This window comes from Apteryx mantelli, chromosome Z (assembly GCF_036417845.1).
Source record: "Apteryx mantelli isolate bAptMan1 chromosome Z, bAptMan1.hap1, whole genome shotgun sequence".
NCBI classification, from domain to species: Eukaryota; Metazoa; Chordata; class Aves; order Apterygiformes; family Apterygidae; genus Apteryx; species Apteryx mantelli.
Genome location: NC_090020.1, coordinates 72,754,591 through 72,767,920, shown reverse-complemented (window position 1 = coordinate 72,767,920; position 13,330 = coordinate 72,754,591). Strand labels below are relative to the sequence as shown.

The window sequence follows — 13,330 nt, the reverse complement described above, 5'->3', positions numbered from 1 at the left end:
TAAGACTATACAGGAGATCCTACTAATCTATATAGCACATGCACCTGAATAACTAAAAAGACCAGTCTCTAAGGGTTTGAAGTCAATAGCTTCCTCTCTCTCTCTCTCTCTCTCTCTCTCTCTCTCTCTCTCTCTTGTCTTGGTAAGCCATAGTATGATTTGGGTTTTTATAAGTTTTATTGAAAAGTAAATTTGACAGGTTCTTCTTTTTGATTTGTCCAGTATCCATGTCAGATTTCTGGACTCACTAAGGTTATACACAGTTTTGCTAGTTGCTGTGTTCAGAGTGGCGAGTCCAGAGACCTTCATATTGTTAGGCATATCAAGTCCTATGTACGTGCACAGATGAGAATATGGGAAGGGCAGCTTCCCAACTATAGCAGCTGCCCTTTCTGCCTTGAGTTCTGCTGCAATCAGAGAAGAGTGGTTGAAGCTTCACATAGCCCCAGGCAGAGAGGCACTAAAAATTATGCCTGAAAGACTTCAACATCCCCTTGACAAATGCAGAGCCCACTGAAGTCACTAGGAGTCTTTCCATTGACTTCATCAGCTTTGGATCAAGCCCAGTAATACATTAAGGTCAGCCGATTATGTGCTTCCAGTTACAAATAAAGTATCTTACTTCTATTGGATCAATAATAACAATTACTAATTCAGAGAAGAGAAGAACTCTCATTCAAGTTACAAGCTGAATGCAACTTTCCATCCTCTTTCTCTGACAGAGCATAAATGAGCAGATCCATGGTGAGGAGCTGGAAGAGGGGACTGCTGGCTTATAGTGTTCCTCCGCATATCCCCGTTCATCTAGGAGCTCTTCAGCTGTGCTCTGCGGAGTCACAGTCTGTTGTGCAGGACCAGGATGGGCAGCAAGCTGACACTGGGTGGAGACTGGGTGTTCTTCTCCAGGAATTTCATATGTAAGTTGAGACCAAAACCACTCACTCACAGGGACTTTACCCCTGCACCTGGGATGCCAGGTTTCTCAGCAGTGGATAGCAGGTAAGTTAAGGACAAGATGGCCAACTTTGAAACTGAGGTGTTAAATTTTGTGGGAAATGAGCTCAAGATGCCTAAGGGAGCAGTAGCCTGCTGTCCTACATCCCATTCACCCCACGACATGATGGGAACATTGAGTGGAAATGCATGCATCAAAACTGATCCTTGGCATTAGACAACTGGGCTAGAAAACATCTGGCTTTGTATTTCAAAGATCAAGTCAAAGGGACTTGAGATGCACTAACATTCCAGAGTGCAACATAGTGAACAGATAACTTGAGGCTGCTTTAGATACACTAGCCTGGATATCGCATGCTATGCGTGTGTACAGCTGTCTGGTGCACAAACCATCAGTCAGCTTCAAACTTTTCATTAAATTCAACAGAATTGATACCCTGATATTCTGAAACTGCATTATAGGGCAACATCATTTTCTTCATAGTGTTTTGCCACCTTCTAAAACAACAGTTGAGACCTGAAACATGAATCCACTACATATTCACTGTGAATAAAGTAAAACTGGACAGTTTCTTTTCCTAGTTCATAAAATCTGCTGCTCTGTGACTACTCAAAGGTTTATTTAGTCTTGTACTCTTTGGGAAACAAAGAGTTTCCCAAACAATAAACAGAACAAGCTTTCCCAGCTCCCATCTATTAACAGTCTAGGCAGTTCATGTACCAGCAGTTGCCTCCAAACAATCATGTTTAATAACCGCAAATGATCTTGTCCCTCAAGAATTTGTCGGAACCTTGATATTGCCATATGCAGGTGGCGCAAAGGATTGCTATATTGTGTAAAACACCTTTGGGCCCAAAGAATAAGAACAGTGATTTTATGATAAACTGTGTCTCATTAATGTACGAGTTTCATATTTATGTAAGCAGGGGGCTTTTCTGATGAAACTGAAAGGATAAGATTATTTCAAGATAGGCTTACAAAATAAAAAGTGCAACTTTCTTGAGTTTTCTTGGCTGAAAATGAAAAAGTTAAAGGTTTCACAATTTCTTCACCATGTAATCCTATCTTGGTGCTGTCAGCATCTTAATGGTCTATTGATTGGATCTTGCTACCTGCTATTTTTAAAGAAGTATTATTACTCTGTTGGGGCAAACATGAAAAACTACTTGCAAAGATCTTTTTAAGGTTTTGTGATTTTTCAAAAGATTCTTAGAGGCTTATCAAGCTCAAAGACAGAGGGAATTAACTCTTTGCATTTCTGAGACAGTGAATTAATCTGTGGCGAGCGTAGTTATCAGTGACCTTCAGGAAGAGACAGAGAAGGAACATCTGAGATGAATCAGTGCATGAAATTAGTTGGAGACCTCTTGTCATTTACATTCACCCATATAGGGGGAGAACGCATGATCTCTACGGCTGGGTGTTTTAGTATCGAGTCCCAGAGGAAGCTGATATGTGACAGTGTGTTGCATCCAGAGTGCTCTTCTGATCAAAAACTGAGACTGCAAGAACACAACTGGGCTCCTACAAGGCATGTGGTGCTCGTTCTGCAGTTTTCTCCTTAATCCTCTGATTTAGAAGGAAAATTCAGCTTCTTTAAGCTTTTTCCTTTCCTCCAGCCCTTACATTTCCCTATGGAAGGAGCAGGAGGGACTGACTGAGCAAACGAGCAGATCTTGTGGTCATCTGCTTCTCCTTCAATAGCCTTCCCAGAAACGTCATTCCTTCTGCAAATCCATCCTTTATAGCTCTTTCCTGCAAGTAAGGACAGTGGCAAGTTTCAGAACATGGACTGGAAAATAGGGTTATTCATTGGGGCACAGTGAATATGCATTAGTGAGTACGCTGACAAATGAAAAAAGGAAATGATGCTGCATACATTTATCCTTTTCCCTGTCACTTGTGTTTCAATCACTCCCAGCCCTCACAGGAACGTCATCAACATAAGGGGGAACCGATAATGTGGGAGCAGTATTCTCCCCTTCAGTCTTCACTTTTCCCTAGCAGAGACTCATGAGAATCACATTCCTTCTGCATGTAGAATGGAAGTAAACAATAGAGCACTTGCCTTTGGTGTATGGGTACTCCTTCCAATGGAATAGAAATTAACAGAAAATTTAAAACAGCAATGAATTCTGATACTTTCCATCCCTTGTTTTTACAGAATTCATCCCCTCTTCCCATTATTAACTGTAAGCAAGCTATCTAAGTCCAAAGACACTTGGGGTTCACCATAAAATCTGAATGGGTTCTCTGTGATCAGTCTCCTTCCTCAATCTGAAATCCTGATCAGGAAACTGGAGGAAATGCCTCCAGGAGATTATATCATAAACAGGAGCTATGTACCAATCTGTGAGACTGACAGATGAGAGGACAGGAAGAGCATACAAATTACATTAAACAGAAGAACAATGAAAGTAACTCTTTGAAGTCATATTTTTTTGAGAGCAATAGAAAGACCGAAATGCGAAAATGAATATGACGATGATGCTCTGAAATCCCCAAGGCACTATGGATCATTCTTTTTTTTTAAATATCATCATCAGACATTGGAAAGAAAGAAGAGAAGCCTACATTGGGCAATACATCATTTCCACAGCTCCTCCCAGACTTGCAAATACAGAATATGTAATACTTGGTGCAAGCAAATTTTGTGAGCGTCTAAAGCAACACTTAGATTTGTAAAAGAGCTCATTTCTTCCTTCTGTTGCTTTTCATTACATTTATCATATGGTCCCAGATCTAGCAAGGATTGACTTGCTAACAAGAAGAGAAGAATCTGCTCCATTAAATGACCAGGAATATTACTGGCCAATACTGATCTATCTCACATGTGATGGTCGGAGGTCGGAGATGCTTAACCATATACTTATATTCTTAGGTGACGAATTCTTAGAATTTGGGCCTCTGTGCTTCTGGTGTTTCTTTGTGAGCTTAATAGGGACAGTATAAAGAACTCTCTGAGCCAAAAGAATACATTCTTCACCTTACCAAGACCTAGCCATAGGAGATAAAAGAAGAAGTTACAAAAACTGGAGCCTATCCACAAACAGCTCTGATGGAAAGAATAGCCCAGCAACTTTCTCATTAGCTATAAGTGTAAGAAGCTACTCATCTTCCTAGCCTTCTTTCACATAAAGTGGCTCCTTGTGCTTATGAATCTGCCCATCCTGAGGTTCAATTTACTCAGATTAGGAGATCTTTGGGACTTACCTTGTGCATTTTTATTATACTGGGGTCCTAATCCATGACTGAAGCTCTATAAAATTATTTGCTATACAACTAATAAACAGTACCATTTATGAAAATGAGCTGGATTACTAAACATGACCTGCTAAAATAAAGCTTGGTGTTATTAAGTGGCATTTATATTTATCAGGTTTGTATTTTAAAACATATAAGTTAATGGTTCCTCTATTTTCTATAAATTTCTGAAGTTATTCATGTCAAGAAAAAGACCCCCATATCTATATAATTCTATATATCACACACATATGGTGATATAACTCATTGTCAATATCTCATGTTGCAATTAATATCAGGACGGCAAAATACATAGAATGACCTTGGCATGCTAAGAGGAAATTAATTTAAAAGCTCAAGAGGTAAAATTTTAAACAGGAATCTCTAGGCAAATGCCATTAAAAAAAATCCTGTTTGGATTGTGATACCCTCACCTAATTTCATTTGATAGGTTCCAACCCAAATGTCTTAAACTTCATAGTCAGGACAGATGGAAAATTAAGAGGGGTAGATATGTTTCAGTTTGGAAGGAACAAGGGAAAGAACTATGAGATAAATGACTAGTTTACTTACAAGCAGAAAATGTACCCACCATGTCAGGAAGTGTGTTGTTTTAGGGTAACCTTTGCAGCTTGAAAGATCTCTGTATAATTTGTAAAGTCCAAGAGACTATGTGTGCATGTTGAATGTTTGCTAGAGTCTCTGAGGGGCTTATGCACTTCTTTTTAGCGAAATCTATGAAAAAATCCTGACAAAAATCTATAGTGGGTTATGGTTGAATGGATGTAATACTACATATTCATAATTAATCTTTTAAAAAGTTGCAGATTATTAAGGAAAAAAGAGGGAGAACACCATAATTTTTTAGGCTTTAGTTGAAGAAAGAAAAATCAATACTTTGTAATTATGTAAATGTACAGATACATTATTCTTAACTTTCTTAATTGAGTCCTACACAGCCACCATAAAAACAACTAGGTGTAGGTGAAAGGTGTAAAATCTCCATTTCATCACAGAGGTCTCCATTTTTGTTTATACTTCTAGCTCAAAAGACTTCTTCACTTATTTTATTTTAATCTTATTCTGGACAAAATCTTCCCACATATGGAGTTACTCTGGAAAATGCTATAAATTCACACACTCCTTTTATCCCAAATATCTTTCAAGTGTAGACAATCCCTAAGGCAGATATGCTTTTTTTTCCCCATGAATCACAATGGAAAAGCCTGCTAAATCAGGCCAGACTTCTACATTCTCTAAATCGCAGTTTGCTCACTTAACTGCCTGCAGACAAAGACTTCCTCACTTTTACCAGATAGTTTTTGAGTAAACATCCTGCTTTAGATCCTTTCACAGCAAACTGCTTCCTCCATGATTTATTGTAAAAGCCGATGTTAAACATAATCATAGGGATCCTTTTTTTATTATGAATGATCTAGATACCTGCTAAAAAACACTTTGTTGCCTCATGAGACTTGATGCCCAGACTGTTGAAGTTTACCAGAAAAAGCAAAGTCATGTTACACAGGATCTTCAAAAGCTGAAAGGGAAGCTATGGCCATTTTGAACATTTGGTGCCTTACTAAAAAAACTGTTTTTATCTGTTGCTTCATCAAAGCAAAGGGGTGGATTCTTGATTTTCGTGCTTGCAAACCACAGGTGGCATACCACTGAAACACAGTTGCCAAGCGAAATGAGTCAACTGTTCTGGACGTAGAGCTTTTAGAGGGGATTGGGGTATGCAGACGTACGAGCGAGTGTTTCTTCTGCCTTCTCAAGACATCATTCCTTGCATTCCTATTCCTCTAATGCACAGAGAGGCGCCATGTATTGCTCTCCTAGAGAAGAAAGATGAAGGAAAGACTCTGGGCTCTGTGTTATAGCCCATTACTTCCTATAGTGAGAAACTATGTGGATTGGACCCTGAATCCCTCCCATAACTACAGTATGGGGGAAAGGACTGAATATTTGGCCTGAACAGAGGCAGGATGTAACCCAGTTAATGAGCTAGCTTAGTCAAAGTCTTCCCTGGTGGAGTACATCCAACAGATAATGATGGAAAACTGCCCCCTACCACAAGACTCTCCCACTTACGGACTTCCAAAAGACTGTGTCTCAGTTCTTATCAACTACTCTTTACAGCCACTGGGTGAACCAGTCACATGATGAGTAATTTGCAGTTCTACATGTTCTCCACAGCCGAAAGATCACATTACTGTCATAGAGATGGCTCAGAGGCTGGATCGATTCACAGGCCATCGACAAAAGCCAAATCCAAACAAAACAGGTGAGGACAAGGAAAACCAGCTTTTTGAGTACACAGCCATGGTGTGTCATTACTGACAACCATGCTCCTCTGGCACAGTAGAATCCTCCATAATAAAGGTATTTCTTTTATCTGTAAGAGGATGATCTATCTCAGAAGCTGGTATGAGACTGGAAAATGAATTCTCCAAAAATCTCAGGCCCATCACAAGTGTGTGGTACGCTTCACTCACCTTCTCTAAGATCAATGAACAGCAACGTGTATTTTTATCTTTTAATCTTAATACTAGATACTCCACTAGAAATGCTTCTTCCTCTGGAGAGCAGTTGCAATAACAATATGTGCCAAGTGTTATTCATGTTAATCAGTACACTGGCTGGAAGACAGCCAGGGACTATGCTGATGAGCACAGCGTAAAAACCTTAACAGTGAGGAGGCCACTGGAAAGCTTGCAGTTATTTAGAGGAAATTCAACAGACTTGTGGCGGATTACATTCGCTGGTAGGATTTTCAAGAAGAGCACCTCTCCATGAACCCCAAACTGAATATCCCACTCCTTCCCGGTTTCCAGTTTGCATGGCTGCAGAGATAATCTTCCAAAGCTGTCATGAGAATTACAAAATCTGCCTGAATCTGACAGCAGCCTGAAACTCAGAGGTATGAACTTTTGTGGTCCACCTAATTTGGCCTCAATATGACCAGCTCTCGCTTAATCACAGATTACTTTTGGTAAATATGTGTACGTCAGATAGAAGACAAACTACAATACTGGCCAATATGAGCGCTGCCAGAAAAGAAAGTCAGGGGAAAGAAGTGTTAAAGAAAGAAAGAAAGAAGGATATCAAGAAGAAAAGCAGTAGTAATGAAGTTGATGACAGCACACTATACAAATAATAAACAATTACTTGGACAATACATAAAGAATAGACATAGCTTTTTTCCACCCCTTGCCATGATCTCTTTGCCATCTTTTACCAACTAGTCAGCAATCCCATGTGACTTGTGGGCAAATGTGGAGTCCTAAATTTATTCTCTGTCTTGTGAACTGTAATTAAACAATGCATTGAAATCTCTGCCCCAGCCTGGATTTCCTGCCATCGGCCCTTCACTTCTCCATCTACTGCATCTCCTTAGTCTCTGAAGGCAAGCTGATAAGGGTGTGGGAGAGAAAGCTAGACATTGGACGCACGGTTACAGAATTACTCCTTACCTGTAATTCCTGGAGTCCTGAGCATGCTCTCTCTGCGGGGATCACTCCGAAACTCACACTCTGCCCTCTCCAAAGGACCAGGTTCAACCTTCGTGCCTTGCCCCTGGGGGACTCGAGTGCTATCCTCTCTACTGTCCCCTGTGAGGACTTTGATTTCCCCCCTCTAACTTCTTCCCAAGGTTGTTAAAGTGCTTTTATGGGATATAGGCTCCAACTCCCTTCCTCTGATCTTTTGTCCGAAAGGGCTTAATCACCATTTCCTTGTCTTCACTGGTACCCCCAAAAGGTATATCGTTCCTTATTGTTCTATCTCAGCATTGTTCCCACTTGGGCCGAGAGACAGCTTCTCTTGTGAGCTTCTGTTTTTCCCCACATACCACAAAATTAGACCACGGGACTTACTGAACATAATATCACTGTTAAGAATTTAATAAGATTCAAAAAGGGACTGTAGGAACATACATAATTTATATGGACATCAAAAACGCTCAAAATTATCAAAGTGAACAACAAAACAAACAAATGAAGCTCTTTTCCAAAACAAAGCCCCCACAAACCCTCAAGGCATAACAACCCTGATGTTTCAGGGTTTACACTGATCTCTAACTAACAGAGATTAGGATGAGACCTAAAGTAGAGGGCAGATAATCCCACATCTGCCTAATGAGAAGTTTCTTGCACCTTTCTCTGTCTGTTAAATTTCAAAAAAAGGATACTGGACTCAAAAGATTTGGGCTTTTGTTCCACAAATGCTATATTCCTTAAAGGGATGCTTTGGGATCCTTCTTGGTCTCCCCTTCCTTTCTTCCCAGGATCCTTGAACTCCACTATTTCCCCTTGCCTTCCTCCCCCTCCTGTCCTCTCTAATCTCCGCAGGGGTTTCTATATTAGTCTGAGTGGCTGGATAGGTCTCAGCCTCCATCTGGGGGGATTAAATTTAATTTATCTTCTTAACTCAGCAACAGCTTCCACACTGAATCCTCTTCCTAGCTTTACTCCAGGACTTGGCTACCACTTCAGCCAGCCAGGTCTCTCTCAGGGACACCGGGGGGGGGGGGGAGGAGAAGAAGGAAAAAGCCATTAACCCAATTTCCTCTGGGAACAGGAGGCTGCCAAACTGGGAGTCCCAAGGGACAGGCGAGGGGCCGAGGGCGGCCGAGGGCACGCGGCAGCGGGGAGAGCACAGGGCTGGGCCGCGGCGGGAGCCGGCGGGCGGTCCCGGCTACGAGGGCTCGCCGCGTGGGCGCGGGGCTCGCCGGGGCCACCAGCCCCCCGAGCCGAGGGAGGGTCCCCAGTGACCCCCGGGCTGGCAGGGGAGGCGGCGGGGGGCCGCCGAGGGGCCGCCCCGGGGCTCCTGCGAGGGGGCCGGGGTCGCCCGGCGGGGCCGCCCCGAGGGCGGCGGGGGGAGGCGCCGTGCCCCCCGCCGCGGCCGCCGCCGCCCGCCCCACGGCGGCCGTAATCCCATCAACGGGCCGGCGCCAGCCTCCTCCCGCCTGCGCCGTGCCCGCGCGCCTAAAAGCGCGGCCGCTCCGCGCCGGCTCCAGCGCCGCTCCGCGACCGGCTGCCGCGCAGAGGCGACGCGCCGCGGCGGCGGCGGCGCCCCTCGCCCCCCGCCGGGCCGGGCCGGGCCTCGCGCCCGCTCCGCTCCGCTGCGGCCCCCGCGTCGCCCCGCGCCCGCGCCCGCGCCGGCGGGGGGAAGCCGGCGCCCATGGAGGCGCCGCGCCGCTGCCGCTGCCGCCGCCTCGCCCTGCTGCTCCTGGCTTCGTGCATCGGCTGCGCGGCCGCGCCGCGGAGGAGCCCCCCGCGCAGGCAAGGTAGGGCGCGGCGGCCGCGCCGAGGCGGCGGGGCCCCGTCCCGCCCGGCAGAGCCGCGGGGCCGCGGCGAGCGCTGGCGGCCGGCGGGGCGCCCGCCGCCCTCGGCCCGACGGTGCGTGCGCGCAGCGGCAAGTGCTGCCGCGCGGGTGCGCGGGCTGCCGGGGCAGCGGGAAGGTGCTGCGCTCGCCCCCGCTACTCGATAAAGTTTAGCTGCCCTCTCAAAGTAGCGCTTCCGCACGGGGGGGGGAGCGCGGCCGACGGCAGAGCGGGCGCCGCCGCCCGCCCCGGGGCCCGCAGGGTCGCCCGTAGCTTCCTTCGTCCGCGTTGCTGCCGTCGGAAAACCTGCCGGGCGGGCGCCGCGGTGCGCGCAGGGCTGCGCGCAGGGGCGGCCCCGCGGGCGCTGCGGCCCCGCTGCCCTCGCCTTGCGGCGCATCGCCCTCTCTGCGCGAAATGGGCAAATACCTCCTCGCAGCCGCGTTAAACGTCCCCCGCTATTCTTTATTACTAGTTTTTGAATCAAGCCTGGCTTCTTTTTGTAATTTCCAGTCGTGACAGAAGTGTGCTAGGGCCGTATTTCCCGTGCGGTGGACAATACATTACTTACAGTCCTAAGCATATAATTGATTAACTTTGCTTTGAAGTACATGGCTTATATTTTCAGCGTTGTTTCCTTCCTGAGTTTGGATCTGGTCTGTGTGTGTACACAGCATCCCCTCCTTCCCCTCGAAAAGGCTAGCTTTGTTGTTGTTTTGTTGTTGTTGTTGTTTTTATTTATGTTTATTTTTATTTAGAGAATATACTTAGCGAATATACTGTTGAAAACAGTGAAGTTGCAGAATCATTATACGATCCATTTTCTCTGGCATTTTCCTTCTAATTCTGACAGAGTTATTCAAATTCCAAATCAAGACCCAACTCCTGCTGCTGCGGAAGTAGTTGTCAAAAATCAGTTTCCCCCGGAGTGGACTGTAGCCTCTAATTTGTGGTGTTGCCTGAGCAGAGTTAAGAGTCAGGTGAACCTCTCTGTCAGTCAGAGGTTTCCTGGCTAAAGGCTTCAGGACTGTACTTTGGCTATGACATTTATTTGTATAGTAGTGAATTAGGTAAGATAGAGTAGTGCATCTGTGAAAGAAAATGGTTAGGGAGGTGGCAATTTCATGAAAAAATTATGTAGTTACTCTATACAAAGCATGACATGGGATACGTCAGGATTTTGTTCCTCTGCATTTCCTCTGGCTAAACATTGCCTTTGATCCACAGTAGAATTCCCACTGGTGTCAATAGGATTTTTACATGTTGATCAAGGTGATATATGGTCCTTAGTGGTCAAAAGTTAAAGGCCTGGACTCTGAGCATCTTCTACAGCCCTTGTAGTCTGCGTGGTGTGAACCAGTGAGATGGGACACAGTATATGATGAGATTTGACATTTTACATACTTTTAAAATTGTGATCAGAAAATACTGATGCCTGAGACAGTCCCAAACACTCAGCCATATCTTGAAATCATTAAGGCCAGCATTGATTTTTATCACTGGCTTTCCATGGACCAGTGTGAATCAGATGAACTGAAAGCAAGTTTAGTAAATTTTTCCTCAGTTGACAAAATGTTTGTAGGATCAGACCCTTTTTGTATGTTTACAACATTGTTGAAACATTTGTATTGCTGTTTTTTAGAATCAATATTCTACATTCTCTTGCTTTTGTGGAAAAAAAAAAAAGTCTGTACAGTTGGAAACTTAATACTTAAATACAACCTGAGCTTAAAGCCCTTGGACAGATGGCTAATTTTACTGGTCTGACCTTGCCTCTTAGGGATCTAGTCCCATGATCCTTGGTTATCATAATAGCTACCATTAAGTACATGAGGAAATTAAATAGACAGTAGTTGTGAATGAGATGATTAGTAGCTTGCATTAAAATATGAGATAAGCAACTTTGGTGATAGGAATGTGTGTTTTTAAAGATTTCACTAACATATTGGTCTACTTGTTTACCTTAATCACAGCAGAACTGTGTATTCCTATGTATTAAAATAGTTTAGCTTGAAAACAAACGATTTGTAGTACTGTGGAGAAGATGAATTAATACACTAACGTAGTATATACATTACTTTTGTTAGCTGTACATTTTCTGTTTATTTTTTTCTAACTTTAATTCTTTCAGGTTTAATGACTGATTCAGTCATTCATTTTCTTGTTCTTTTGTGCATGAAAAGAAGTCTGGTTTATATGGGAACAATTTTAACAAAATCTGTGCAGACATTTGAAAATCCACTTGTAGCTAGATTTGGAGAAGGAAATCCCCCGGAGAGTTTGTGTGCAGCAGTGTGTAATTTAGTTCCCACCTACATGCTGCCAAAGGCTATTGGAACTGGGGGTTTCCAAGAATCCTGCGGCTGAGTCCGTACTGTGAAATGTCATTTCAAAACACTGAGAGCAGGTATAGTTCTGGGTAGCACACATCTCCGCCTTGTTCCTGCAGCTTGTCCTGCGCTGGACAGTTAAGAATGAAAGGCAACTATCATTTACTCACCCATCAAAAAGCAGCGGGTGAAGAAGAGATAAGATAGTGAAAGGTGTGGAGTTTTTTCACTTTGCCCGTTTAATAGCAATAGAAGGAGGGATTCGTACAGGAGTTGTATCTGAGGTGCAAGCAAAAGATCACATCGAGAGAAAAGTGATAAAACGAGTTTATCTTTATTAATGGGAGCTAACTGGGAGGTCCTGGGGGTCAAAAGAAAAAAGGTAGTCAAATGCACCTCCATTTTTCCAAGTTTCTTCATTCAGGGCTCAGCTTACAAAGATCAATTTTGTAATCCCAAGAAAGCAGTGGAGTGAGAAATCTGTTCGTGAAGTTAAAATAGATAGTAAAATCGCCACTAATACAGCTTGCTAAATTAAACTTCAGGAACAAAGACTGGCATGCTCAAATTCAAAACATCCTGATGACTGCTAAACTCATTTGAACATTTATTTACAGTTACATGATACGCTTACTGGAGACAAGGAAGTGGGATGACAGACACTTTGGGAAGGGCTTAAAACAAATCTTTAGACACCGTGTGGTGAATACCATAGTTGGGAACAGATTAGTCTGGGATTCTCTAAATCTTTTACTCCCGGAAGAAGTTGGCACTCGTGCTTCGTCTTTCAAATGGTTTTCTTGCGTTTGCCTTCTGCAGAGCCACAGATTTTTGCCACTTCTGTTTCACATTTCAGTCAACTGTTTGCTAGAAAGTCTAAACCTCGCCTTCTATATGTAATACTACTACTAATACAAATATAATTATATTGAATTTTAGTGGTTCTATGATTTTAGAGAATTGCAGAGGAAAGAGCTGACCACTAGCCTGATTCTCCATGAATGTTCGCAGCATGAACTTGTTGCACTATATTGCATTGTTACTTTTCTCGTAACAGAGAGTAAAGCAGAAATCCAAAGGCCTCCAAATATTAAACCTATCGAGTTGATCTGCATAGAGAAAATAAGATAGTCATATGTGATGTTTGGGGATCAATTTTTTTTTGATTGCCAATTAATATAAATAAAGAATTAAATTGAATTTCCTGGCTTGAATCAGTTTCCCAGATGTCCACAATGGTAGAAGTCACAGACTTTGTAGATGTTAGTGCTGGAAGAATTAGGCCCATTAAAGCCTGAGACAGACCTTTACGAGAGTGTAGCACTCGATATCAGGGCCAGATTTTCAAAAGAACCCAGCCTCCAGGTCAGCACTACACTAAATGACTTTTTTTTTCCAAAGAACTTGGCACTGGGATAGTTGAATTCTTTAGAAAATCTGGCTATAATAAGAGCTGCTGAATATGGAACACTTTAGGAA

General features: G+C 43.5%; 1 protein-coding gene across 1 annotated transcript in view; it reads left to right on the top strand.

Annotated features, from left to right (window-relative positions):
* The first annotated feature begins 9,358 nt into the window (after positions 1-9,358).
* The window catches only part of EGFLAM (EGF like, fibronectin type III and laminin G domains), an 83,980-nt gene continuing 80,008 nt past the window's right edge, over positions 9,359-13,330 (top strand). Inside the window, exon 1 of the mRNA XM_067316167.1 lies at positions 9,359-9,488. Coding sequence (XP_067172268.1) covers positions 9,383-9,488 — 106 coding nt within the window. The 5' untranslated portion in view covers positions 9,359-9,382. The remainder of the gene's footprint in view (positions 9,489-13,330) is intronic.